General features: G+C 37.6%; 1 protein-coding gene across 1 annotated transcript in view; it reads right to left on the bottom strand.

Annotated features, from left to right (window-relative positions):
* Nucleotides 1–26,380, bottom strand: part of si:dkey-97m3.1 (fatty acyl-CoA reductase 1) — a 62,917-nt gene extending 36,537 nt beyond the window's left edge. The window contains exons 1-2 of the mRNA XM_034033676.3: nt 26,232–26,380; nt 10,396–10,633 (exon numbers count right to left, since the gene is read on the bottom strand). Of these exons, the coding sequence (XP_033889567.1) occupies nt 10,396–10,605 (210 nt within the window). The 5' untranslated portion in view covers nt 10,606–10,633; nt 26,232–26,380. The remainder of the gene's footprint in view (nt 1–10,395; nt 10,634–26,231) is intronic.
* Between the last annotated feature and the right edge of the window lie 461 nt (nt 26,381–26,841).

Genomic DNA, 26,841 nt, shown 5'->3' with positions numbered 1-26,841 from the left:
TGGTGGAATTATGCACATTTATGCTGCAGATAGAATATGGAAGACAAAACAAGTACTGGTACAAAATAAGTTATTAACACAAATAATAACAAAACTAAACACTATGTACAGTGAGGGTTTTTCATCCTGTCACAGGCACAAATTAAATATTAGATAACTGGGCAGCTACACAACGTTCTTAGCACCACAATTTCATTGCTGTAGAATCACCCAGCCCTCAATGACAGTGTGCATTTGTCTCTTCTTTCCACTCTTGGGCCAGCCCTGCTAGAGGAAAATGGAAGTCTTAGGCTATCATCTTTTCCAATTTTCCAAAGGAGATATTCTTACTAATGTGACTCATCTTGGAATGCCTCTTGAGGTAAAAGCTTATGTTCAAATGCATTTTGTGCAAATGTAATGTCACACCAATTTCCTTTGAGTCCTCATGCCATTGCATATTTAATGACACAAATTAGGTGATGCATAGGGGACCCAGTACATTTAAACCCTATTATTTTTTACATAAAGCCTTAGGGGAGCATAACATCCCAGTCTTGAAATCTAAATATGTTGTCAAGCTTTTGTTCAATGCAAAATTACAAATTCAAACCAGGTCAATGCATTCCGCTGCAAAGTGAAAACTACAAAATACTGGTACAAAATGTTCCCAAGAGTCATCTGTTGGTCACGTTGTACTCAACCCTTTGTTAAGAAATAAAAAAGTTGGATAACTTAGCAGCTAACTCTTTAAAAACATTCAGTCACACTTAACAACAGGGTCGACTAGTAGCACCGTTTGTGTTTACAACTTTGAATTGGTTTTATGTTAAAACACCTGTCCTGTAGGCCCCACAGGACACCCTTGGAAACTTTCCCCACAGGACTCTGTTATGAGAAATTAATTCAGAATTCATTTTAGTGTTACAACTCAGATGCATGGGCCTCAAAAATGCTGGGACTAAAAAAAACTTTCTGATTTTCAATATTAAAAAAATGTTTTCTTTTCTTCCACAGTACAATTCAGAAAGCTCAACCTGTAAAAATACACTGTTACTGCAACACAGGCTGGTTGCGCTGTGCCAGTCATTTGCTGGTTCCTGCACCAGTGCAGACTAACAGGATGAATAGTAAAGCTGTGAGGCTGTGGCATAGAACAATGGGCTTACAGTTCAAATGAAAAGATTCACTTGTGGAAGACATTGTGGCCCCACAGTTGTCCAAATATTAGGGATAACTACTTGTGATGGGGTGCCAGCTCATCCCTATAATTTGTGTTTATTATTGTTATTTTCACTGGTGTTTTCATTATGTTTTCCATTATAATTCTTGTTTATTTTGGATCGGCAGGGAGGGGGTTAAATTCCTCCCTGTAAAATACATGTGAGAATGTGGCTGGAGCCTTAATTGGTTCATTGTTAATTATTGGTTAATTGGGCTCCAGCCACAGACCATAAAAGACAGCTGCAACCTTTTGTCTGGTGGAGTGGTTTGTTTATAGAGAGATACCGAGTAAGTGGTGTCTGTAAAAATGTGTCTAGAGACCGGTTTAATTTGATTTATTTTGTTCCAGTGTTTTGTTGAAAGCCTTGGTTTTGTGTTTAAACCTTTTGTTTGGCCCTTCTGCCAAAAAACACACTTGTTTATAATACCAATAATGGAACTGAACAACCCCCTAAATACCAGTTAAGTTCATGCTTTATTTACTGCATGCAGGCAGTTTAACAGTGTCAGTGGAAAACAGCTATCACCACGTAACAGGCTTCAGGCTTATACTGTAAGAACAATAATAAAAGGTTATAAAAATAAGGGAGTATGGTACTATTGTGCTGTTTAGTCCCCTGATGTTCAGATTGCTAAGATTCATCGCTATCTCTTTGTTCCATTTGTCCTTTGAATTGCAAGTATGTCCTTGGTGTGTTTCAATACCAGCCTTTCTAGGGAAAGCAGAGAATTTCAGTTGCCAAAAGCTCCTTTGCATTTCGTGTCAGTCAATGTCTAGTCCTGCCTGTGTTTGTAAAGACCTTTCCAACCCTTAGAGAAGTTCAAAAAAATACCATGGGGAATCTGTTAATATGTCAGTGCATTACCCTGAAGAAACCTTTGCAGAGCTAGCTGTAGACAATATAAAGTAGCATTCATGTACTGATATGGTACCATGCTAGTACAATGGATTTTTTTGAAATCACTAAAAAGACTCAAATCCACTGTTAAATGTTTGATTAATAACTTCAGCACCCAAATAGCCCTTCTATGTTAAATGTATTATCTATTTCTTGTGATCTACTGCCATACTTCCCTTCAGTCTGGGGCCAGGTGGTTTTGTGGTGAGCCTGAATGTGGGTCTTGTAACAGGCCCAGTGCAGTCCACTACAGCAGTCCACTGCAGATTCTGAAACATTGTGTTCTGGAAGGGTGATTTACACTTGTATGGAACAGCAGGGGGTACTTCTCTCAGGAGAAGAGAATGAGCTTGCACACTTTGTAAGGTGAAGAAGACATCCTCGAGCACCATCATTTGAAAATACTACAGTGCTTGCGGTAAACGTTGATGAAGAGGATTAGAAAAACGTTTGGAAAGGTAAGCTGCATATATTTCATCTTATGTAACTATGGTCATGTATATAACGCAGTGCATATTTAATCACAGTATTTAATGCTACTGCCTAGTTAATCACATGAAGCCAGCAAGGTGATGAAGTGGCTGGCTTGTGTGCAGTGCCTGCTGGGAATTTTCTCAAATCGTTCCAGAACGTATCCTCAGTGTGGTTACACTAGCAAATATTCCGGCTCTGCAGGAATCGAAACCCAACTTTTAAGAGGATAAAAAGACACATTCCGGAACGCGTTTGGTAGCGTTTACACCAGCAAATGTAGAGGAACACATCCTCTTGGCCCCTCGTTCTGGAATATTTGTGCAAGTGTAAACACACCTATTGAATCTCTTGAAGGTTCTGACTGTGGTTTTGTGATGTTTACACAATATAACTTCAGCAACAGAATGCATCCTCAGGTCTACCTAATACTGTATACAGCATAAAATGAGTCAATAAAATACAAGACATTACCCATGTGTTTATTTCTATGTGGAGCCTGTGTTACCATATCAGAACATCAACGACTTCAGAATATATATTAAAAAAATTATTAATTTTAAAATCATACACTTTGAGGCTATTGGCAAAGGCATACAGCATACAAATAGACTTTGTGAGACAGCAGGGAGGGGGTTAAAACCTCCCTGCACAGAAAACATGTGAAAATGCACACTGGTTTTAGTTTAATTGTATTTGTTTATTGTTTAATTTAAATTGGTTAATTGTTTTATTGTTTAATTATCCCCTGCACCTGGTGGTTGTTATTAAATTAGGACCAGGTGCAGGGTATTTAAAGAGTGAAGCCAGTGTGCTCAAGGCTGCTGAGTAGAAAGAAGCATGATAGGTGCCCCAAAACTTAATTAAACCACACAGGTTTGCACTATACCTTTTGACCCAACTGCTCGGAAGCAGAGCACCTATCATGCTTCTTTCTACTCAGCAGCCTTGAGCACACTGGCTTCACTCTTTAAATACCCTGCACCTGGTCCTAATTTAATAACAACCACCAGGTGCAGGGGATAATTAAACAATAAAACAATTAAACAATTTAAATTAAACAATAAACAAATACAATTAAACTAAAACCAGTGTGCATTTTCACATGTTTTCTGTGCAGGGAGGTTTTAACCCCCTCCCTGCTGTCTCACAACTACTAGGAGAAGGAGGTTATGGAGAGAATGGCTGTCCACTCTAAATTAGGAAAGCGAAGACTGCAGGTGCTTAAAGCTGCTTTAATCCAGAGGGTGCTGCAGAAGCAGGAACAGTCATTAATGGGCACTGACTGAATGATAACTCACAGCTGCTCCAGTGCAGGCTCTCGTCAGGAACATATGCCATAATTAAGACAGCAGTTTATGGCCAGTCTGAGAATTGGCAGTAGGGTAAACCAGGGAAATGTGTGCTAATCTGGTATTAATGAGTGAAACAAGGTATGTCAAGGAAACAAACATATTCCATACCAGGTATATAAATAACACATGGCAGGTGCCACAGCAGTATAATGAAAAAATCATCAACAGCATTTAGAATAGAATCTCATAACAAATGTCCATGTATAGTTTAAAACCAGAGTAGTCCTTCTCAAGATATAGCCTTAAAAATCTCTGCCAAGTTTCAGTTCTGTGATCAATGTCAGCTACACTGACAGTATGTGGAATAACTTCCGTGTCAAGTTTCATCAAATTTAGGAAAGCTGTTATAAATTCAGATATTACTGGCACACTGGCACTTTCCCCCTCCTGAAGACTTAAGCCCTATCTCTTTTCATACTACGAACTGTGAAACACTCATTTTGTATTTCATTGTTAAGAACAGACAATGATCTATTCAGGTATGTTATGTTTCTGTAGGCCTAAGTACAGCTAGCATAAAAAACATTCACAGCCTTCAAGGAGAGGCACTTAAAGTTATGGTGTGGTGCCAAAAATACTGTCTCAAAAACCCAAACATCAAGAAATCCATCCTTATCTATTAGACTAAAGGGAAATTACTCAAATACCTGTAAACACATCAGACGGTACATTTGAACATCATAGATTTTCTGGGATTGCATATTGAATATTAACATGTTCCTTCAAAAAAAGGGGGAAACTTTTCACAAGGAATGGAGGCAAAGACATCAGAGGTACATTGAAAAACAAATCAGCTAATTGTTATAGGAGACAACTCCCAAGAAAGATGCCAGGTTGTCAACTGTTTGCAAAATTAAATAATCAACTTTAGTTCTGAATAAAATCCAAGGCTTATGGTTTTTTTCACTTTGCCATGTGGTTAGCTAACAGCTTTTCGCATCCCCCTAATTGCACCACAATTAAGACTCCTAACAGATCTACAATACACATAGCATAAATATTATAGCAAGCCAAATGATCATTTAGAGATATCTCAAGTTGCACTTTAAGATTTCTTGAAATATTTAGAGACATCTGTAAATAATTTGCAGATATCTTTAAATGAATATCAGATATCTGTTAATGAACCCTTTTGAAGATATCTTAATTTCATTTTGAGATATCTAAAAATGAAATAAAGATATCTCAAATGGATTTACGTATATCTTTAATTAATGTTTTGCTAACATGTCATGTCAAAATGTCATTTAGAGATAGCTCAAAATAACTTCCTTTTCATTTAGAGATATCTCTAAATCATTTTGCGATACCTCGAAATAACTTCCTGTTCATTTAGAGAAAACTATTTAAAGATATCTCAAAAACACGTTGAGATATCTTAAAATGATTTAAAGATATCTGAAAATGCATTTAATACAGCACATTTAAAGCTCCATTTAAAGATATATGGACATCATATATCTTTAAGATATCTCTAAATATATTATAGATATCTTAAAATGATTTAGAAATATCTTTAAATATTTGAAGATATCTTCAAATTTTCAGGTTGAGAAAAACCTTTCTATTTTTTTCTGTAATTAGTTTTCCACTGTTCTTCAGTGGGACTGTCATTATCTTCATCCTGTGTGCTGCAAGATCTCTTTCTGCATCCCTGGAAAAATCAATCTGTATCACATTTGGCACACTAGCATATGCTGGGTATGTAGAAAACCCACATACACAGATACTGTAGCTATTATTTAGTGTTACTGCCAGTGCTTTTAGTACCCCACACACCACTTTGTATGCTGAATGGTTTGTGTTTGAAAGGGAAATGTTGTTTATATGCTGTATTATCCTAGACAGGGTTCCCAAAAACCTAATACAACGGTAATTGGTTGATATGGTTTATAATGACCAGAGATTATGCTCATTGAATAAAGTGCTGGCTGATTTATAAACAAGCTCAACTTCTATATTGTGTGGCAGAGCAGGGGGAGGAAAGAGAGAAAATGTAGTCCTGGGGGTTTTGGTGCAAGACTACATCCCCCAGAATGCCACAGGAGTGAGCCAGGATGAGTTACACCTGGATCTAATGGAATGAGGGACACCTGCCTGCAATTAAGCAGGCTGGTAAAAGAAGGGTGAAATGTTTGTGTGGGGGCTATGTGTAAGGCTGGTCTGTGTCTGGTTTATAATTTAGGCATTGGGAAAAGTTTAGTTACTCCAGTGGAGTTAGGTTTTTGTTTGTTTATTTGTTTGGGTATAGTGTTTTGTTTAAACCTTTTTGTTTTGTGTAAATAGTAGAAGTGCACGAAAGTGCTGAACTTGTAGTTCTGTCTCTGGGTGAGTGTTATTCCTGCCGTTGTCTGCCTTGAGCGCCAGTCACTTTACCACAATTGGTATTTTTGATAAATACGGTAAATACAATAATAATAATAATTAGGAACATGTTTTTTTTTTGTCTGGGCTTGTACCTAATCATGTAAGACAACATCCCTCGATCAAATAAAAATGGGACTTGTATAGGCAATGCAGTTTTCCACTAACTAATAAAGAAAGAAGCGGGTTAACTTAATCCTTTATAAAAGCTTTTCCAGCAAAAGACTGAGTTGGCAAAATCATAAACAGACACTATGGTATATTCCCAATAATGTGACAACATCAGTTAAGATTTGTATAACTGTATGTATGACTTGATATGCTCATCTATGACTTACCTTGATTTCTCTATGATTTGATTATACTTTCAACGCTTCACTGTGGTTTAAGACAGTCAACTTTTATAAGAATTCAAAGACACATTAATTTGCAGACTCCCTGAATGAAAAGGGGAAAGTACTGTGTACAGCTCATTATTCGTTTGCCTGCTAAGGGTTTGTAATATTATTGTACAGAAACATTAAAACAAAATGACTCCCTTAACTCATTGTATTTCTCCATAGCCCTTGCATAAACAGGCAGCCTTACTATTAGAACCATGCTGTAGTAAAGACATGTACATTTTGAACAGTCCCAGTACATATTGAAGAGGATAGTCTATACCGGCGTCAGAAGTTGTATTATGTCAAGCTCAAGGCTAGTTCAAATCACGCTGTGTTTCTTGTGGGATGAAACAATAAAACCACCACTTGATTGACAATTGTCAGAACTGAGTTATGTGATTCAAAGACTTCAATCTACTGCTTATGAACAACAATTACCTTAGATTGTTTGTTAGACCAAGGTCAATGCAAAGTGTTTTACATCCTGCATTGCAGTTATAGTTAATGTCTCTTGTCTTTCATAACTTTTTGTTAATTACTTGTTTATTTTTTCAGTTCAGTACTTTCTACTTTAAACACTAACTACCTCAAGGCAAAAAGCTTAAATATTTGTTTAATCCTCAAGAGTTTGTGTTTCCAACAACAGCCTCACAACATAATGTAAACATAAAATAATTCTCGCTTTTATTTCTGCTTAATAATCTATTACATACTCAGCTCAGCTGTCACGCTAATCACAACTACTCACCCCTGCCTTTTCTGTCGTTAAAAAAAGATATGTGCAGGGAAATGGTTTTAAAATTGGCATGAACAAGTGGAAGGCAGTTTCATGTGGCAGATGGACAGTGTGCTCTTCAGGAAACACTCTGTGATGCAGTCTGTACATGATGAAATTTCCTGTGGCATGAAAGCATTAGCTACCCAAACACCATCCTACTGAGTGCAAACTCACTTAAAAGCCGGGGGTTCATTTTAACACCAGCTTTTCATTAAGGTCACCGCACAATGTACAACTGCAGAGTGAAAAATCTCACAGAAGGATCACCAGAGGGCTCAGCACTGTTTTCAAATATGAAATGATGTTGTGCTAATTGTACAACTGCATGTGTCAAATTGAATCAAACTGACAATGTTATGGCAATGGCATTTCTTATAGTCCAATTAGCAAACCTTAATTCACTCCACATACGAGTTGTATAACAGAGCGGTGAAAGTCTCAATATAAAAAGGCCACCAGCTGAAAAGGACAAAAGATGGTCAAATGGGTTTTATTTCCGCCAGTTCTCACTCTGGAAACTTCCAGGTACTCATCTGCATTGGACCACACTTTGTAAATGAGTGCCAGCCTTAATACTGGTTTAAGTAAGTCAGGCATAAGGCACAATGTACTAATAGTGCTTTCCGTACGGATAAATACCTGAAATAACCCATCATTTTAGAAACAGAGAAACCGTACAGTTTAAGGAAAAGCAACAAACATCCTTTCCAGCTTCAAGTGTACAGCATGTGTTTGTTATTAGCTGAATGTGGAGCAATGATTAGACAAAACTGCAAGAGTTGTCTGGCTTTTCTGTTCCTAGTTGCTGACCTTAGGGCCTTATTGCATAACCTCAGATAAGATACATCCCTTCAGCAACCACACCCGTTAAGCAACCAGTACTCTCCCCTGCTAATTACAGTATGATAGGCTTGGGAGGACTAACTTGCCAAAGTGGTCAGACATCCTGACACATTTGTTTGCTCAACACATGCTTTTAAAAAAGCTTGTACTGATTTATTTTTTCTTTTTATTGTATTTTAAAGAAATGTAACCAAATAGCATAATTTTGCATCACTGAAAACCCCCACTGACTTACCCACATCCTAGTTTAATCAACAATTTGTATAGTATGTGGTCTTTCCAAAAGCACTTAAAGGAATCTAGTGTCACTGTGGGTTTTAAAAACCTGTCAAGCGGAACACTTGCTGTGTGTGCTATGTTTTGACAAACAATAGCTTTGAACAATTGCAATGCTTGATTAATTGGTGGGTTTCGCCAGATCAAAAGACGCAATCTCTTGTCATCTGCTTCAAAAACATGACAAGTCAGCATCACTGCTCATACAAAAGTAATGAAACAGATATAGCAGTAATGAAACACATATAGTAGTTAGCACACATTACAAACCAGGAGTATGCATTTTAGACCATTCAAATATTTTCATCAGATTATTTTCTTGAATTAAACCTGCCAATATTTGCACAGGTTGATCCATACATTTGCACGTGATTCATAATGTTTTATGTGTTTTAGGACAGTATCCTGTGTCAAGGTAAAACAGTGTATTCATTATGTTGGCAACCATAATAAGGAAGTCAGGAATAAAACAGCTTTGATAGATCCCATTCCCATGATCGAAGCATGTCCATGTGTAGTAGAGTGTATACTGTAGTTAGTGACATTAGATCACATGTCAATGAGAGTGGGAGAACAACAAATGATTATCCCCAGTTATTTTCTCCACCCTTGATAGTCCTTTAAATCTGCATGGTGCAGGTAAATCATGAACACTATCATTGTGCTACAATATCATTTCTCCTTCATACAGAACCATTGTATTTCCACAGTAGTGCCACTGCATTGATGTGATCATTTGGTAAGGGGCAACTGCCATCATGAAAAATATACTGTAATTGTTAATACTATTAATGTGTTACATGCAGATTAACCAGTTTTTAGAGTTTGTTTGGAAGATCACTACTACTAGTACATGAAGTAGTCAAACATTTCAGCCTGAAAACTGAAGGTGACAACACCGAATCTGTTTGCTGCTGGCATGGGTTATACAGCTGTATATAATTTGCTTCTTTATGTCTATTTAAAGGCTAAATACAGACTTGAATAGAAACATTTTGGAAATAGATAGCAAGGTAGTTTCTGAACACCTTAGTCTCCTTCAATTTTTACATCAAGTGCTTATACATACCACTGTACTTAAGGACAGAGAACTGAATCTGGAATCAGTCTTCACTGCAATACTATAAACAGTCCTTTTGGCTTCTCCAATTTTGCATCCAGCACCTATTCACTTCACAGCCAGGTCTACTTGTAAAGTAGTTGGTGTCTGGTTTGAGCTGTTCTACTGGCAAACAAGCATTGAATGAGTTTATCTTTCATATGAAGCCTTATTCCCAAGTGTATGTATAGCAGCTATTTTGAAACTGACCTTCTTTAGATATAAAGCATTACTACATGAGTGAAACTAGAAACTGCAAACTCAAGCCATGCTCAGAACTACACTGAGGGTTATTCCCGCTGAGTCTGTGCAATAATAGTCAAATCTGTAAGGACTATTAAATATTGATTTAGGATATTGATTTAGTTGTTCATAAGGTAAACTCAGACAGTATTGGTATATGGACTTTCACCTTCATCTATATACTCACTATAAGAATCAAAGACATCCAGTTTGATTTGTATCTGAAGATATTTAAATAGTGAGTATGCAAACTCAGATTACACAGAGGCCCTGTCCATATGCTAAGGTTAAGTTCTGGAAGCAGACCCCTTCATAAGAAATCACATTTTAATAAATGTTCCAGTGGCTTACATGGCATGGATGTGAATAACGCGTGGTCACATCTACAGAGGTGCCTCAAACAGCACCTCACTGGTGAAAGGTTATGATGTCCTGAGAAGATCTTTCTGTTCAGATCACTAATCAAGAGCAGTTTATTTACCTTGCATTTCACCATGTCTTCAATCCGTTCCTGCGTGGACTGGCCGGCCTTGGGCCTTACCAGGATGTAGATATTTTTCACATCAGGACAGGACCGGAACAGCTTCTCCACCAGCACCTTACCCATGAAGCCAGTCGCTCCAGTGATGAGGATGTCCTTTCCTGCATAGTAACCAGCAATGGATACCACAGTGTTCTGTCTCTCTGCCATCCTGTTCCCAGCCTTGTCCTAATGGGACCTGCAGAGAGAGGAGGGGATCAGGAAATGAAATACCAGACTGGCATTATTAGCGCACCAGCCTCTTTGTTTTCAAATACCAGGCACCATATTCTTCTTTTTGATGCAAATACAAGGACATGGTTGTCTGTCTCAAATGTACCTGTGTGTGTGAAAAATAGCAGTTGCTTGGGTGCGTAAATGACAGAGAAGCTTTTCATAGTAATTTTGCAGTTTACCGTGATTGAACAATGCTTTATCCTGTTTTTTTTTAATCTAATTTTTGTTAATTTACCATTCTTTCTTATGCTTTATCATGCTTACAGTGCTATCACTATTCTATAGTTTTTTTCACACTTTGCTATACTTTTATATTACCACAGAAAACTTGTATAAGTGTATGAAGTGTACTTAGAATCATATTGATAAAACTCTCATGTGCACTTCCAGGTTATTTCACCTGGAGAGAAAAATTGTTCCCCTTTAAATGATGTCCAAGGTTAAACCTCTAGTGTATGAAGCTGCCAAACCTGCTTCAGAAACAGTAAAGAAAGGTGTCATTATTTAATGCATTAAAGTCCCTTAGATAAACGTGGAGGTACGCAGGTAATCTTATATTAGCACTTATGGTTAGGGTTAGTTATTTTAAGTGTTTTACAACGTATTTTCCATTACAATATACAGTTAATCAAATAAATAATAATAAAAAAATGCAGCATGTCTCTCATTAGGGGTTGGGCGGCACCAAATAATGTTTCTTCTTGTGCAAAGCTTCAGAGAATAGAGCCCTTTCTCTCAGTTACTTCTGCTATTCTTGAACTGTATAAATAGACTGTGTACAGAGCTGAATGCGAGGGCCATATTAGCAAAGAAAGAGGACACATAACATAATACATCTTCCTGAATGTTTATGTAGGCTGAACCTAAAAAGAAGTTTGAAATCAACCAGAACATTAGTGGTAATGTATTGTTGTCAATATTTCTGATAACAGCAACCACTTGAAGTTGAAACATGAAAAATTAAAAAGACTGCTGAATAGCTTAAAAAAAAAACAAAAAAAAACATCGTCAAGCAATAAAACTAAAACATGGCACAGTACAGATGGCGCAGTGCATAATAACTCAATACATTTGAAAAGACAGCACAGTAGCAATTGTCATGGGCTTTGTTTTTTATAATTGAGAACAATTAGCAGCACGTGTCCTTTAAAAGTTGCTAATTAACATTTTTTCACACCACCCGTCTCTATTTCTATGGACAGACTGCATACTGTATTGGGCTCAGGGCAGGGATCACTGTCAGTGTTGCAATTAAAGTGCTCTCAGAGAAATAGCATTACAAGCTGACAAGAATGTCATTAAAACCTGATCAGCTTGGTTTTAATTAGTAACATCACTCATCTAGACTGCTTGCTACAGTAGCTGAATACCTGGAGGCAGTAAATCCGGCAGATCGAATTGATAAATTGTACTGACACTTGGAAGGCGTAGTAATCAGGAGGGTTGGATTTGGTTTCATTTTCATAAAACTTTAACAAACTTGTTTATCACCTGTTTCTAAACCGGTACTTGCTTCAGTACCACACCCTTTTTTTTACTGGCCCCTGTTCACTGAAACATCTCTGAAGGAGTAACTCTACAGCACAGTCCTATCCTTGGTCATGGTTCATGCCTCAATGCACTTGTACCTTTTGGTAACCTGTGCCATTCACCTGTCCAACTAAACCAAACTACTACAGTAAGCAATGCAATGCATGGTCTCTTAAGAACACTTCAAAGGAAAGTTAATTAGGATGTATGTTAGTGGGACTGTTCGGCAAATAAAGTATGGGGAGCTCTAATAAGTGTGAACTAAACTTGCAAAAGGGAAATAAATGTATTAGAAATTTAAAAAAGCTGATTTTACCCAGCTTAAGATTTGAAGACTGTCAGTGCACTGCTTTTTAATACAATACATTCCATTGGTTACAAAACTCTTTATGTGGTTCATTTCAACAGCCCCCAGTTCCAGTTTGCAGATAAAACTTCAAGGGCTAATTTTCTCTGAATGACCCTTTAAACTTTTTTTGTGTTATTGCTAAAAACAGATTTCTTAACCTAGGTAATCAAGCCTTAATCAAGCCAGACACAATTTGTCTTACAATACCAGGCTAATAGACAAAGGATTAAGCAATTCAAATCAGGCATTTAACAAACAATCAATCAATCAATCTTTACTTTATATAGCGCCTTTCATACTGGACCACCATCACAAAGCGCTTTACAAGACACAGTAACAAGAAGAAAATCCATAATACTTTAAATACAAAGAAATGCATAATACGTGATAGTAGCATAATACATGGAATAGTAGCAGCAACACAGCAGCTAATAGCAGATATCAGGCTTAAAGAGCATGGAAAACAAGAGAGAACACGTGGGTCTTGAGAGTTGATTTAAAGCGAGCGACGGTGGGAGCATCACGCACCAAAGCTGGGAGAGAGTTCCAATGAGTCAGAGCCATGAAGCTGAATGAGCATTCTCCAAGTGTGGTGCACTTTTGCTTAAGGATAACAAGCAGGCCAGAGTCGGAGGACCTCAGCTTGCGGGCAGGGACATAGCAGGTCATGAGGTTGAAGAGGTACCCAGGATCTGTGTGATGAAGGGCATTGTAGGTGAGCAGGAGAGTTTTGAAAGTAATCCTGAACTTTACAGGTAGCCAGTGCAGCTGGGCAAGGGGGGGGGGGGGGGTGATCTGATCACATTTTTTACATCTGGTAAGGTTCCTGGCAGCGGCATTCTGAACTAGCTGCAGTCGGTTTATGTCGTGTGCCGGGAGACCACCATGTAGAGAGTTGCAGTAGTCGAGTCGAGAGGAGACAAATGCATGACAAAGTATCACCGCATTCGGGAGGGAAAAGTAGGGACAGACTTTAGAGATGTTTCAAAGATGGTAGAAGGAAGATTTGACCACAGAGGAGATGTGGGAATCAAAGGAGAGGTTGCTGTCAAGTACACCTAGCCTTCGTACTGTGGGGGAAGGCAGCAGCAGACAGTTTCCGAGGTTCAGGGCAGCTATATTTAGATTCTTGAGTTGAGTTTTAGATCCTACTAACAAAGGTCAAGGCTCTACTGTTCAAGTATCTAATAGTGGTGGATCTATATAAAAAAAAAACAGCCATTTGCCCTTATAAAAGTTTTAAAAGGGTAATTTACTGTTCATAGTCATTTCGCAGTTTCATATCATAGTTTTTTTTCCCCATGCTCGTACTATGAATCAGCTGTACTTTACCATGGTTCTTCCCATACTTATGGTTGATTTACCATGCTTACTTATGTTTTATCATGCTTTTACTCCTTCAACAAGCTACTTTATGCTTTTATCATAATATACCACAGCAAACTTTTATAAGGGTGTGTACAGTGAATCTTAGTATATAAACATGTACAATTCCAGAGAGAGGATGCATTAATATCAAGATGAAATTCCCCCAGCGGGGCAAGGATTATTTCTATTAAGAACCTACAAATTAATTTGTGTTTGCAGACATTTTTCAACGTCTCATTTGTTTGTCTTCCCCATTTTTCAGAGGACAAGCCCTTTACTTGCCAATTACTGATCCTGGCACGCCTGCATTGCTACAGTGGTATAATATATTTCACAATGTTTATGTCTCTTCCCTTCCACTCTATGATGGACCATTATTGCAATCAGCCCAGGAGATGGAAAGCAGGTGCATTCCGGAAGGCCTATATATTCTGACATTGATGGCCTTCAACATTTTTTTTTTATTGTACCTTAATTGAATCAATCAGTACACTAATGGACTGTGCCTGGCTATTTGGGCTTCTTCAATACAATTAATCAGATTGTGCCTGGGCAGACCAGCAGTCTTCATAAAACAGGAACTCTTTATGCTAGCAGAACAAAAACAAGAAACACAATTACTTATTATATGGTAGTCCCAAGTTTATGTAGTACAGTTCAATTGCCAGACTTTTTCTTACATTCAAAGTATGTGAAATAACTTATTGTAATGGTACACAAAGATTTTGGCAATTGATTCAGCCTTGATTTGTCTTATAATCTGAGGGCAGCAGCATGTGATAATTATATTGAAAGCCTTTTAGAATTTGTGCTAAGGATGGCTCATGTCAAATTTCATCCAAATTGGATGAGCGGTCGACAAGACACATTGGCCATATTTTCAAAGTGTTTCCTCCATTTTTTAATTAACTCCTACTTTTTGAAAGGAGAAAAAAATCATGTTAATGTTACAAAATGAAAAACAAAAGCTGAAGAGAACTTGAGGTATATACCTTAATTGTTTGCTTCTAGTTTTGTGTGTTACCTCTTCAAAAAAATAGGAGTTAATTAAAGACTGGTAAACCCTTTGAAAATATGTCCCACTGTGACATGCAGATGGGCTCCACCACTATTTCCTTGTCTCCGGTTATTCACCCCCTCCCTCCTTTAAGAGTATAATAACTAACAGGTTTATAATGTGTTTATTGAGAAGTGTTTGTAGGATGTAGAACATAGGATGTATCTGATCCTTCACTGCTATTGCCTGGCCTTGCTCAATCATGGAGCTAATGACACAACGCAGTGGCACAGTGGAGGACTGATGGCTTCTCACGCTACACCACAAAAAGCTCATTCCTAATGAGGCCAGCAACCCTGCATGCTATTTTACGGGATGCAAGCTCTGAATTATGCACAGCTGGTGACAGAACCTTTGATTAGACATTTGATTAATGTAATAACACTTACTGTAGGAGAGGAAACTAAACATTAACCCTAAACTAACTTACCTACCCTATCTTAAAAATAAATGCAATAGTTTCTAGTATGATGGTGATAGTAATGATAAATAATATACATATGTTTTCATTATTTTAAAACTATTGTAGATTCTACAAAATCCCTGCTTTTGTTAGAGGTGGGGAAAAAGTAGCTGCAAGACAGCTAAACCCTAAACAGCAACAAGAAAAACAGGATATGTCATTATATATTTTTCCCTTAAATTGAATCTGAGTAGAGAACTACTAACCTAGTGTGCAAGAAGCTCCTCCCTTCTCCAAACCTTGGGTGTCTCAGATCAGAAACCACGAAACAACACGCATCTTTAGGTTAAATTATAATGACAGACGGAGCGGAGATTTGAACCCAATTACCTGTGATATGCAGACTGTCAACACATTAACGTACAAAAGAAAATGTGTTCTAGCAAAGCAGGCAGCCCTTAATCAGAAGTGTAAAAGCTTGCCATGCTCTGTAAGTAATATGTCTGGATTGCAGGGGATGGTTGGACACCCTGCTTGATTAAATAAATCAGATTACTTGAGACCACAGTGAACCCCACAGTGAACACACAGCATACTTAACTGACGCTCCACGTCAACAGCTTGAGTAATGAGCATCCATTTATCTCTGCTTTCTGTTGAGTGGTTCAGGACTGAGATTTCTCATTCAGCGCACTACACACAGTGATACATGGCCACCAAGAAAGATTGTTCATTTATCTTTCAAGGGAAGCCTAACAGAAAAATCAACTTCTGTACATGGGGTAGGGGGTATGTTTTTAAAGCTTGGTAGGATGGCTGCAAAGGTGCTTGATGTGAGTTCAGGATTGATTAAATCTAGGGTTTCTGATTTGGTGTTTGAATGCAGACTTCGGAGTATACTTCAAATACAAGTCTTTAAGAGGAATTCTCATCCTAACACGGCAATACAAAAAATATACTGGCCTACCTTGTAATTCCGATTGATTGACAGTTTTGATACAAAGACAGGAAAATGCTTTCTTTTAGTATCAAAACTCTGAAGGAGGAATATTCTTTGGTTAGACCCTCCTTGAGTAAATATGCATGCATAAAGACTGCATGTGAATATACCCAATAAAGGAAGTACAGAGGTATTGAACTCATTTTCTCCTTGGAAGCTTGTCCTACTCACTCATGCATAACACCTTTAGTTCAGTTCTGCATGACTGTGCACAGATGACCCAAGGAATAGGATGATGAAATTAATTAAGAAATGAACTTTTTGGAGAGAAAAAAGGGAAGTAGAAAATCTACCCTGCCAAGTGTGCAATGACACAGATTATTTGTAGGGGCAAACTGAAACTAGAAATGTACTTTAAATGATACTGCTGCCATCACACAATTATGCCTTCAATGTGGTTTTCCAGCTGAAGGACTCCCTGGCATCATGCACTCTTATTATCCAGACTGGGTTTCAATGTATAGTGCTACTGCTGTGAAATAATGAAGGCTTATGCACTAACCTTAGGTATTTCATTCCCTTAACTACTGAAAGATAGTATCAATAACTATAGAGATGTATAGTTGGAAAGAAGAGAAAGTGCCCCAAATAGCCATTCTGCGGCTGGTCCTAAAAACCTTGCAAGAAAGACTTACTGATACTGGTGTTAAAATCCTCACCCTTGAATGATTTATTGCCCCCTCCTCCGGATTAACATAACTACATACAATACATGTATAGACAGATAGATAGATAGATAGATAGATAGATAGATAGATAGATAGATATTTATATTCATATTGTATTTAGATCTGCTGTTGTTGCTGACTAGACTTTTTATACAAATACCCTTCTAAAATGTTTCCCCCTAACACAAATGCATCACTTTAACTAGACACGCATATCTTTATACACAGCAGTAATGTGGCCATTTTAAGCTAATCATGTTTACAAATACACATATCTCTCTCTGTGAGTCATTTTATGTGCCAATAATAGGCAATCTTCATAAAAGACCATAGCAGTGATCGAAAAATGAATTCGCTGACTATCATACTGTTGCAGAGAGAGGGCACTTAGAGGCACTGAATGCTAAAAGATTTTGCAAATTAAAATGAGATGGTCCTTAAGGCTCTTAGCTGCAATTTTTCTTGTGAAGCTTTCTGAGTCAGCAACAATATACACAGCTTTTAAATCTCTTAGTACTCAGAATCTTATAAAGTATGCAATCTACAGACAGAACGAGAGCGTGGCTGTGTCACTAATGGACTGTGGACTAGGTCAAACAGCATGCACATTTCTGGGTTTATGCATTAGTCTTTGGTTTAATCAGCAGTTTTTGTGTTTTACATTTTGGAGTAAGTAGTTAGTTAAATGACAAGAAAACAAAATGATCCTACCTTTGACATCATGAGGATTACACATACTGCACTATAACTACATGGCCAAAAAACGTTAGCGGACGACTGGAGGATACAAAGCTTGCCCTCTGCAGAAGGACACGAGTCTGCCTAAAGATATGTTTACTCAAGTCTATTTCTGCTGTTTACTGTACTGTAGCTCCCTACAGCATTATGATGATTGGAAATACAGGCAAAAATGACCATCAGTAGAAGCAAATGAGTGTTGACTAAGGTTGTCGAGATGATTTAAAAGAAGGGTCTACCACACCCTTGTTTATGTACTCCATCGGACCATATATTGGAAAAAATGCATGAACTTCCAAATCCCATCATAATCTTTGCCAGCCGCCACAGCGTGTTCAAAGAAACCGCATTCATTTAACACGCCTGTCAGAAAAGTCATGCTGAGATTCACATGTATAGCTTCTTAAAACACAGATGGCATTCTGTAAAAATGAAAAGAAAAAGGAATTAAAGGGTTTGGGCAGCAGTGTGGGTTTGGGCAGCAATACGGGCAGCAGTGTGGAGTAGTGGTTAGGGCTCTGGACTCTTGACCAGAGGGTCGTGGGTTCAATCCCAGTTGGGGGACACTGCTGCTGTACCCTTGAGCAAGGTATTTTACCTAGATTGGTCCAGTAAAAACCCAACTGTATAAATGGGGAATTGTATGTAAAAAACAATATGTAAAAAATAATGTAATTGTATGTAAAAAAAATAATGTGATATCTTGTAACAATTGTAAGTCACCCTGGGTAAGGGTGTCTGCTAATAAATAAATAATAATAATACAACTACAATGATACCAGCAAACTGACCTTCTTATACCATCAAGTTTGATTCGGTGACTTCTTAATTATAATCCAGCACTGTTATTAGCTGGAGCTAAAACACACATAATGTACAATCTAGTGTGTGTTGAATTGTGCTTCTGTCGACTTATGTCACACTGTACATATTCCCGTTTGTTGATCAGTGCAAAATCACAAGTTTGGAACTGTCTCAAATGTGATTACTTTTAGCCATTCTGAGAATGCAGTACCAGCATGCATAATTTTTACATTCAATTACTGTTGTCCTAACTGCCCTCGTATCACTACCCCATGACAATAGCATGATAGCAAAAGTATCTATATTGTTGTCCAAACCCTGCACTGTACATATTTATTCAACAAACACTTTGGTGCAATCAAGTGTAATTTCCACACCACTTTTTATATATGAATTGACACACACCTAAATCAAGTAATCTTCATTAATACAACATCACACCACATAAATGTGTTTGTTGTAATCTACTACCTACAGTAATTGTAGGATCCTGATAAAAGAGTCTGCTTTTGAAGTATTCACTGTACTTGGTAAATGTAGGCCATTGCAGAAAATTTCAAAGAAGCTTTGGGAGGCAACCGGGTACAAGGTAATTCTTACTAGGGTTAGAAAGCACCGCTCCAGTCTCCCTGGTGCTCAATAACTTATCAGCTGCTCTGTTAGACCACTTACTGTAGGCATGGCATATGTTTTCAAAGCTTTGTCAAAGCGAATGCCTTAGTCAGCATTGAGAGCAATCAAGCCACATGCCGCTCGCATTCTACAATAACTGGGACTGATTAAAGCCAAGCAAAGAATTACCAAATGAAGTCTTTTACAGCTACTTATGTTGCAGAGCCTTGGCAAGTGAGAAGACTTTTCATTCTCTGATTACAACAACCTTGACTTTATATAGAAGTCGGACTACAAGGTGCTCCCTGTACTAACTAGCCTGAGCTCATAATACCTAGCCTGAGCTTGCAATGACTAGCCTGAGCTTGTAATTACTAGCCTGAGCTTGCAATGACTAGCCTGAGCTTATAATAACTATCCTGAGCTTGTAATAACTAGCCTGAGCTTGCAATGACTAGCCTGAGCTTGCAATAACTAGCCTGAGCTTGCAGTAACTATACTGAGCTTGTAATAACTATACTGATCGCCTCCTGGGTGTGACATCTAGTCCTAAGCCCTCCCCCAAGTGGTTTGTCACATTATAGGAAGACATTGAGCCAGTCCATGATTGGCATAGGAAAACTATGTACAGTAATTGCATAACCTACTGTATAGCGAGTGTAATGCTGTGCCATTTAGGAGCTAAGGTCCTGATTTACTAATTTGGCCAGAATTGTGGGAGGAAAATTGAGATGACTGCACATGGTATTTCCCAAAATGTCACGCCCTATTTACTAACTAATTATTAGCAAAAATACAGGATAAAATTCTAATTAGCATACAAATTGTGGGAGGCAACAAATCTGAAGTTGCACACGGTACTTGTCCTTTTGACAACAGGTGAAGAAGCTTACTTAATGGTGGCAGCAGGGATAAAAATATGAGAGACAGTGGTGTAAGAAGAGGGAGGAGATAAAGGAAAAAAAAATAATAAAAAACAATGGCAGTAAAAACTGTATAAATAGGTACCAGAATTTTAACTCAATTCAACTGTTGGACACAATGTTACAAGATTCATCAAGATTCATTGTTACAATGTAACTTTACAACTTTGATAAAGCCAGAAAGAACCTACAGAAAAATGTACATTTTAACTATGTACAGTTTCAGTAACTATGTTTAATTACAACTGTGATGAATCTTGTAACATTGTGTCAAACAGTTGAAATTTGCTTCTGACACTGTTTGATCAATAAAGGTATTTAAAGGTCAGTTGGGTAGGGTTTTTCAGTAGTATTATGTTATGCTCAATTAGTTTTATTATGTGCACCATTTTCATCCCAAATGGAACTTCGGAACCGAGTGTTCCGGACGGTTTTATGAATAAAGGTAGGTATTTATCATAAAGTATGTGAAATAACAGTCAGTTCGGGCGGGTTTTTCATCAGCACTATGGTGCTCTCATCTATTTAACATAATTGTAATAATAATTATTTATTTATTTATTTATTTGGCACTTTTTTCCCAAAGCGGGTTACAATTATTTATGTTACATACAAATTCTGGTACCCATTGAACCCACCACCCCCTGGTCATCAGTCCAGAGCCCTAATCACTACTCCACACTGCGTACATGTATAATGTGTACCTCTCAGGACTACAATTAAAGTAGGGGAGACTGGGGACAGTTGTAACATTTTTTACCTTTTTCTCCATTACGCACAAATGATTTGAGCTAGTTTGACCAGACTCTGATACAAACAACTTACATCTGTCCTCTACCAATCCCCATAGTTATCCTGTTTTAAGAGCTGATATACATGTGGCAAGAGGGCTTGAAATGTAAGGTGTCCGACAAACCATCCTGATGCGTTGTAGGCTTCATGTTGTTATAGGACGCGTAGATAATCAAATATTATTTTTAATTGAAACTGAATTGTTTCAGCAATCATACACAGCTTCCGCCGCCTATGCTCTCCACTTTGCAGCAGCAGTCGGCAGAACTTTTGGGTCATTTTTGCCGCGCAAAATCCCTGTCAGACTGTAAATAGCTCATGAATGTATGGCAGTTCATTATCTGTGTTTAACATGTTGCTTTATATACGTATACGTCATTAATTCAATGCAAATGAGGCAGCAGCACTATTCCACCCCTTTCATTTTGCATCTGCTAAATCCTTGTTTTCTGCACAGAAATGTGAATAGTACTTTTTTGTTTTGCGTACAGTAAACGTTTTGTAAATGAGGTCCTAAGTATATATTATGTTATTATTAACACTGCCTATTACATAATTTTTCATTCTTTATTTTGCACATTTGTTATGCAATAACAAATACTTTTTCTTTGCATAGCATGCAACATTCAACATTGTACAGTTATGGCCAAAAGTTTTGCATTACCCTATAGAATTAACTAATTTTGCTTAATAAAGTCGAATGAAACCTGCTGAATAATGTTACGTTAACATATTGAATTACATACAGCTTAACAAAAAAAACTGACATTGAATTACTGTACTACTATTATAGCTTCTGGTAGACTTTTGATAATCATTTTGTAGTTTCTTTGATTACATGGTGTTAAATAAAATATCTAAATTCTGCTCATATAGTTGTTGCAGTTATAGGACCAGCTATTGAAAACAAGTTAGGCTAGTTAGTTGCCATGAGAGAACAAATGTGTCATCTACCCTGGTTACCCACAAACCACGCTTTCTTATCTCATAGTACATTTTAATTTAGGTAAATTTAAAACTGTTCCATTAGCAACAAAATCATACACAAGGGGCTGCTTTATATACATATAGTCAGATAAAGCTTGCACCCCTGTTTGCCTGGAGTAAACAATAGATTACATTGTATAACATACAGCCAGCTGTAATTGACTGAAGATGACTCATCTCTACTGTAAATCATATCAAGATTTAACTGAAGCACTCAACCTTCTACTACTACCTAAAAAATAGGACTCTGAGTGTATTCATTTTTAAACATATATTACGTGCCAATGTACAGTATGGTCCACATCTTAAACTGCTAATTAGTCCAAATACTAGCACAGTAGCACCTTGACAATTTTAAATACTAATGTCTGTTAATACATGCTAATAACTAGGGCCTCGTACACACACAGCCTAAATGCGGTTGCAAGTTCACCTTTTGCCCTTAATACGATTTAAGTACACAGTTCGGTTGCAAAAAGCAGCAACAACCGTACTAGCTAATCCTGTTCAGGTCAAGTAGTGAGTTCTGGTATTAATTCAGTTTGGTTACTTTATTCGCAGCAACTGTGTGTGTGTGTGTGTTTGTGTGTGTGTGTGTGTGTGTGTGTGTGTATTAAAACTTCACTAAAAGAACCGCAGTAGGTGCTCAGTGGATTTCTGCGCAAGTAATGATGTCATCATTTATCAGACATTTCCATGTGATAAACATGGCTAAAAAAAGAGATAGGTGTTTGATGAGCCAAGTTGATTGATATATATATATATATATATATATATATATATATATATATATATATATATATATATAGTTCTGCAACTTAAATAAAACAATTTGTGACAATTCGTGTCCCCAAACGCCTCATTTTTCCACCGATACCGACTCATCTGTGTGTTTTGGCACCTCCCCACTAATGTTGTTGAAGCTAACACCCTGGGATCCTTCAAGAAGCTGCTTGATGAGATTCTGGGTTCAATAAGATACTAACAACCAAACAAGCAAGATGGGCCAAATGGCCTCCTTTCGTTTGTAAACTTTCTTATGTTCTTATATACGACTCCTTAGACATGCGTACATTTTTATTCAATTATTTGGAGACATCTTAAGTAGTTCACACCGGCCTTCTGGTCGGAAGATCACCCAAATGTTTCGATCTACAGTCATGGTACTGCTGACTGTCACCACTGTATTTAGAAACCAAAATGGCATATCTGCTGGTTTTCAGAAAAGAGCATAGCTGTGCTTGACGAGCTCTCGATCAATTATGTACTGTACTTTCTTCCAAAAGCAGAAACAAAAACACAGCCTCCACACTGCCGCCACACAAATCTATCGAATGTCATGCAGTGGTGGTCTAATTCAGTTGTTAGTTTAAACAGGGAGTGTACTCACTTCAGTAATTCAGTAATGAAAGGCGTGTGTGTTCAACGAACAACCACAGTGAGTGCAGTTTGTTAATACGATTGTCGCGCTAACCGCAGTGTGTGTATACGAGGCCCAGTTGGTTATGGACACATCAGGGCCATCCAGTTCCACCTGTACATGTTTCTGTTTCCAAACCATCGAGATGTGATATAGTGTGGCAACCTCTGACATCTTGGGAAATTGCCAATGACAGGCATCAACAAGACAGCGAATCACACACTTGCATGTATTTGCATGAGAAAAGGATACAAAAGAAATACTTATCTTAAATCTATTTTTTGTCATGGCTTTTATTTGAGTAGTGGGATTGTTAACACTGGAGACTTATTATCCTTAAAACATTTCCATTCCAGACTGGCTTTGGTGCATGGTTATCTAGGCTAGTGTCTATAATTCATGTTGACCAGTCCTCAAATCAGACAGTTACCTTGCAACATCACTGTGTTATTTTGCTTTATTTTGTGTGTGTTACGGTTCCTTTGAATATGCCTTTCTGCAGTAGCTGCAGATCTTACCCTACTTATGTGGCTTTGCTTGATTTATGCTTTTAAATTAGCTTGCGATCAAATGCAATTACATTCCCATGGAGAGTAAGAGCTCCACTCCTGCCATGGCAACAGACTATACAGTCCATTCTGAGTCAAGGATGCCCCTCCCATAGATAGACAGGTCTTCTGCCATGTACTGCATACAAAGAGCTGGCAGGTGGACAATGTTATAAAGGCGGCAACAAAGGAGTAGATGTTATCCATGTCTCAAATAGCAAACATTCATGTGTTACATGTTTCAATTAAGGTTTATTGACTGTTTCTAAACATTTCGGAGCCTCAAGCAAAGAGTCTGCCATACAGAAAAAATTAGGTGTCCGTCAGTCTTGGGGAAGTTACTTTTAAAAAGTAATCTGCTTCAATTACAAGTTACTTGAACAAAATTGTAATGGTGAATAGTTACTTCTCACACACAGTTTACATTGTACAGAGATATATACAGAGATATACTGTATATATATATATATATATATATATATATATATATATATATATATATATATATATATATATATATATATTCAGTTTGGTCAGGCTGCAGTTGAAATATTATTGGTAGATCAAGCTACTGAACTCACGTTTTCCCTCCTCTGACATAATTGTGATAAAGCGTGCCCAATTATTTTACCCCCAATTTTCCCCAATAATGTTTTCTCCTTACTGCAGCAATTCCCCACACAGCTGAGGAGATTTGACGGTTCAGTGGACACTGCATAAAATGGCCCATTTCAAAAAGTCAAGGGAGAAAGTATCAGCCCTTTGGTATTTCTCGTCAGTGTCTGCACTGCCCCTGGTGGCTCCCTTGAGGTAATGCAACAGCTCACTGACACAGAGATGACTATTGCTTTTCAAGATATTGGCCACTACTCCTAATTTATTTACAACAGAAGTGCTAATAAAACAAGATAATACAGTTTTATATTATTATTTAAAGTCTTAGTTAATGTTTTTACATGTGGGAGGTTCGTCCTGTGTGTAATTCCATACCTGCCAAGAACAGGTTTGTTAATGCTAACAAGTGGAATGCTAATGCACCCTTTTTGTTTAAAACACACAGTTTTAAAACAGTTTCCAACCCACCGAATGTCTTACGCCGATATAATGACGGTTGTTTCCATGTAGTGTTGCACAGCATGTGCTAGAAAGCTGCATACAGTTATTGTAGTGTATAAAGATATACAGTATGTTATTGAGGCTAGTTGGTTATTCTAAACTAAATCTGCAGATTCAAAACGTAGTAGTTGCTGGACTGTAAACATTTAATTGAAGCATCAATAAGTACCTAGATACCCAATATAAGGTGATACCTGTTCCAATATAAACAGTCTGTGTTTTTTGTTTGTTTGTTTGTTTGTTTGTTTGTTTTATCCTTCCATGCTTAATTACGTTACATCACTAATTACGTGACAAATCACAGAATATCGATGCATACTGACGAGAACTCTTGCTGGACCATTGCAGGTGCAAACATTAGTTGAAACTCGGTCATATTTGCCCTCGAAGTGTAGAGCACATCGGCTATTATGAATTTACTGCTTGTTCAAGTGCTGTGTCGTGCCCTACGGTATTTTACATTACATGTTGCTGAGCAGTGATGCGAAACTCAGTCTGTCATATAAATGTGCTTTATAGCATCACAGTGTCCTGTCAAAACTAGAAGCACACGGTCTTATTCGAAACGGGAAGCGAATGGAAGAATATACGCGCCCCTTTGTTCCAGATTTTAGACTCCCTGAATATAATAAACTGTACAGTAAGTGTATTGTGAACACAGTGGGTATAAAAATCTCTTGCCTGTTTTGCTCAAGACCCGAGATACCAAACAGCCACATGCACGATACACTGTTGTAGATTAGCAGGACCCTGCCCTTGCCACCGCACACTCCACACACAGTATTGCGCTTGAAACCGCACACAAATGAAAATGCCAGTGTTTACGGCACAATACTGATAATGTTGCCGTTGCATTGAATACAATGATTTACAAGTTGAAAAAAAACAATCAATATACTTGTGACTGATATGCATTATGAAATAAAATGACATTCAATATTTTTATTAATGATGTCAAGACACAACGACGGCATTCTGCATTTTCCAAATGGAACACCATAACCCGAACTACCAGATGATCTGTTTTCAACATAATATCGTATATATTTGATAGTTCCCCAGTATCGCTGTAGAATATACAGAACAATATAAATGTACTGTAGGATGGTACAGTAATAATTCTGTAATATAATTTACAAGATGAACCCTAAAAGCAAAGATTTATTTTAAAAACCAGCCTTTATTCCTCGCGTAGAACTGAGCCCAGAGGGGAAAAAAACAAAAAAAAACCATATTGTATCTTACCGTGATCATGGGTGTGATTGGGGTTGTTTCCTGGCCGGGATCTTTCTCCCCTATATAGGTTTTAACTGAGGTGTCAGAGATCAAAACGAAATAGATCTTGCATGCTGCAGTTGAGAGACTGCAGGCTTGTTCAGACCGCCCTCCCTCTATTCAGTATGTTTCACTAGGTTCCGCGCGTGTGTAAGTCAAACCATGCTGTCAGCCAACCCCTAACAAGCAGGCAGAGCTTCTTTGAGACACAGCAGTAAATTGTCTTTAAGATATGTCAGATTATCCAGTTACTGTATTAATAAGGTGTCTGTATTAGTACATTTTGCACATTTCTAGTATTAGTGTAATCCCTATGATACATTGTTCACACTGAAATATGTTCAATTGGTGAATAATTGCAAATGATTCAAAATTCTGAAAGGTATGAACAATGTCGACCCAGGGGACTTTCTCAACCTGAAAAAAAGAAACAAGGACCATCTAACTACCACCATAATTTAAAATACTTTTACAGACTAAAATCAGTAAAGAGATCATTAAGTTAAAATGCTTAGCAGCTGCCGTATTTAAACATGGTCTGATATGATAAATACATTTTTAAAACTTACTGTGGCCCTGT

The sequence above is a fragment of the Acipenser ruthenus genome, chromosome 14, assembly GCF_902713425.1.
Source record: "Acipenser ruthenus chromosome 14, fAciRut3.2 maternal haplotype, whole genome shotgun sequence".
NCBI lineage: Eukaryota > Metazoa > Chordata > Actinopteri > Acipenseriformes > Acipenseridae > Acipenser > Acipenser ruthenus.
The sequence above is the reverse complement of the archived record's forward strand: the minus strand, read 5'-3'. Positions and strand labels throughout refer to the sequence as shown.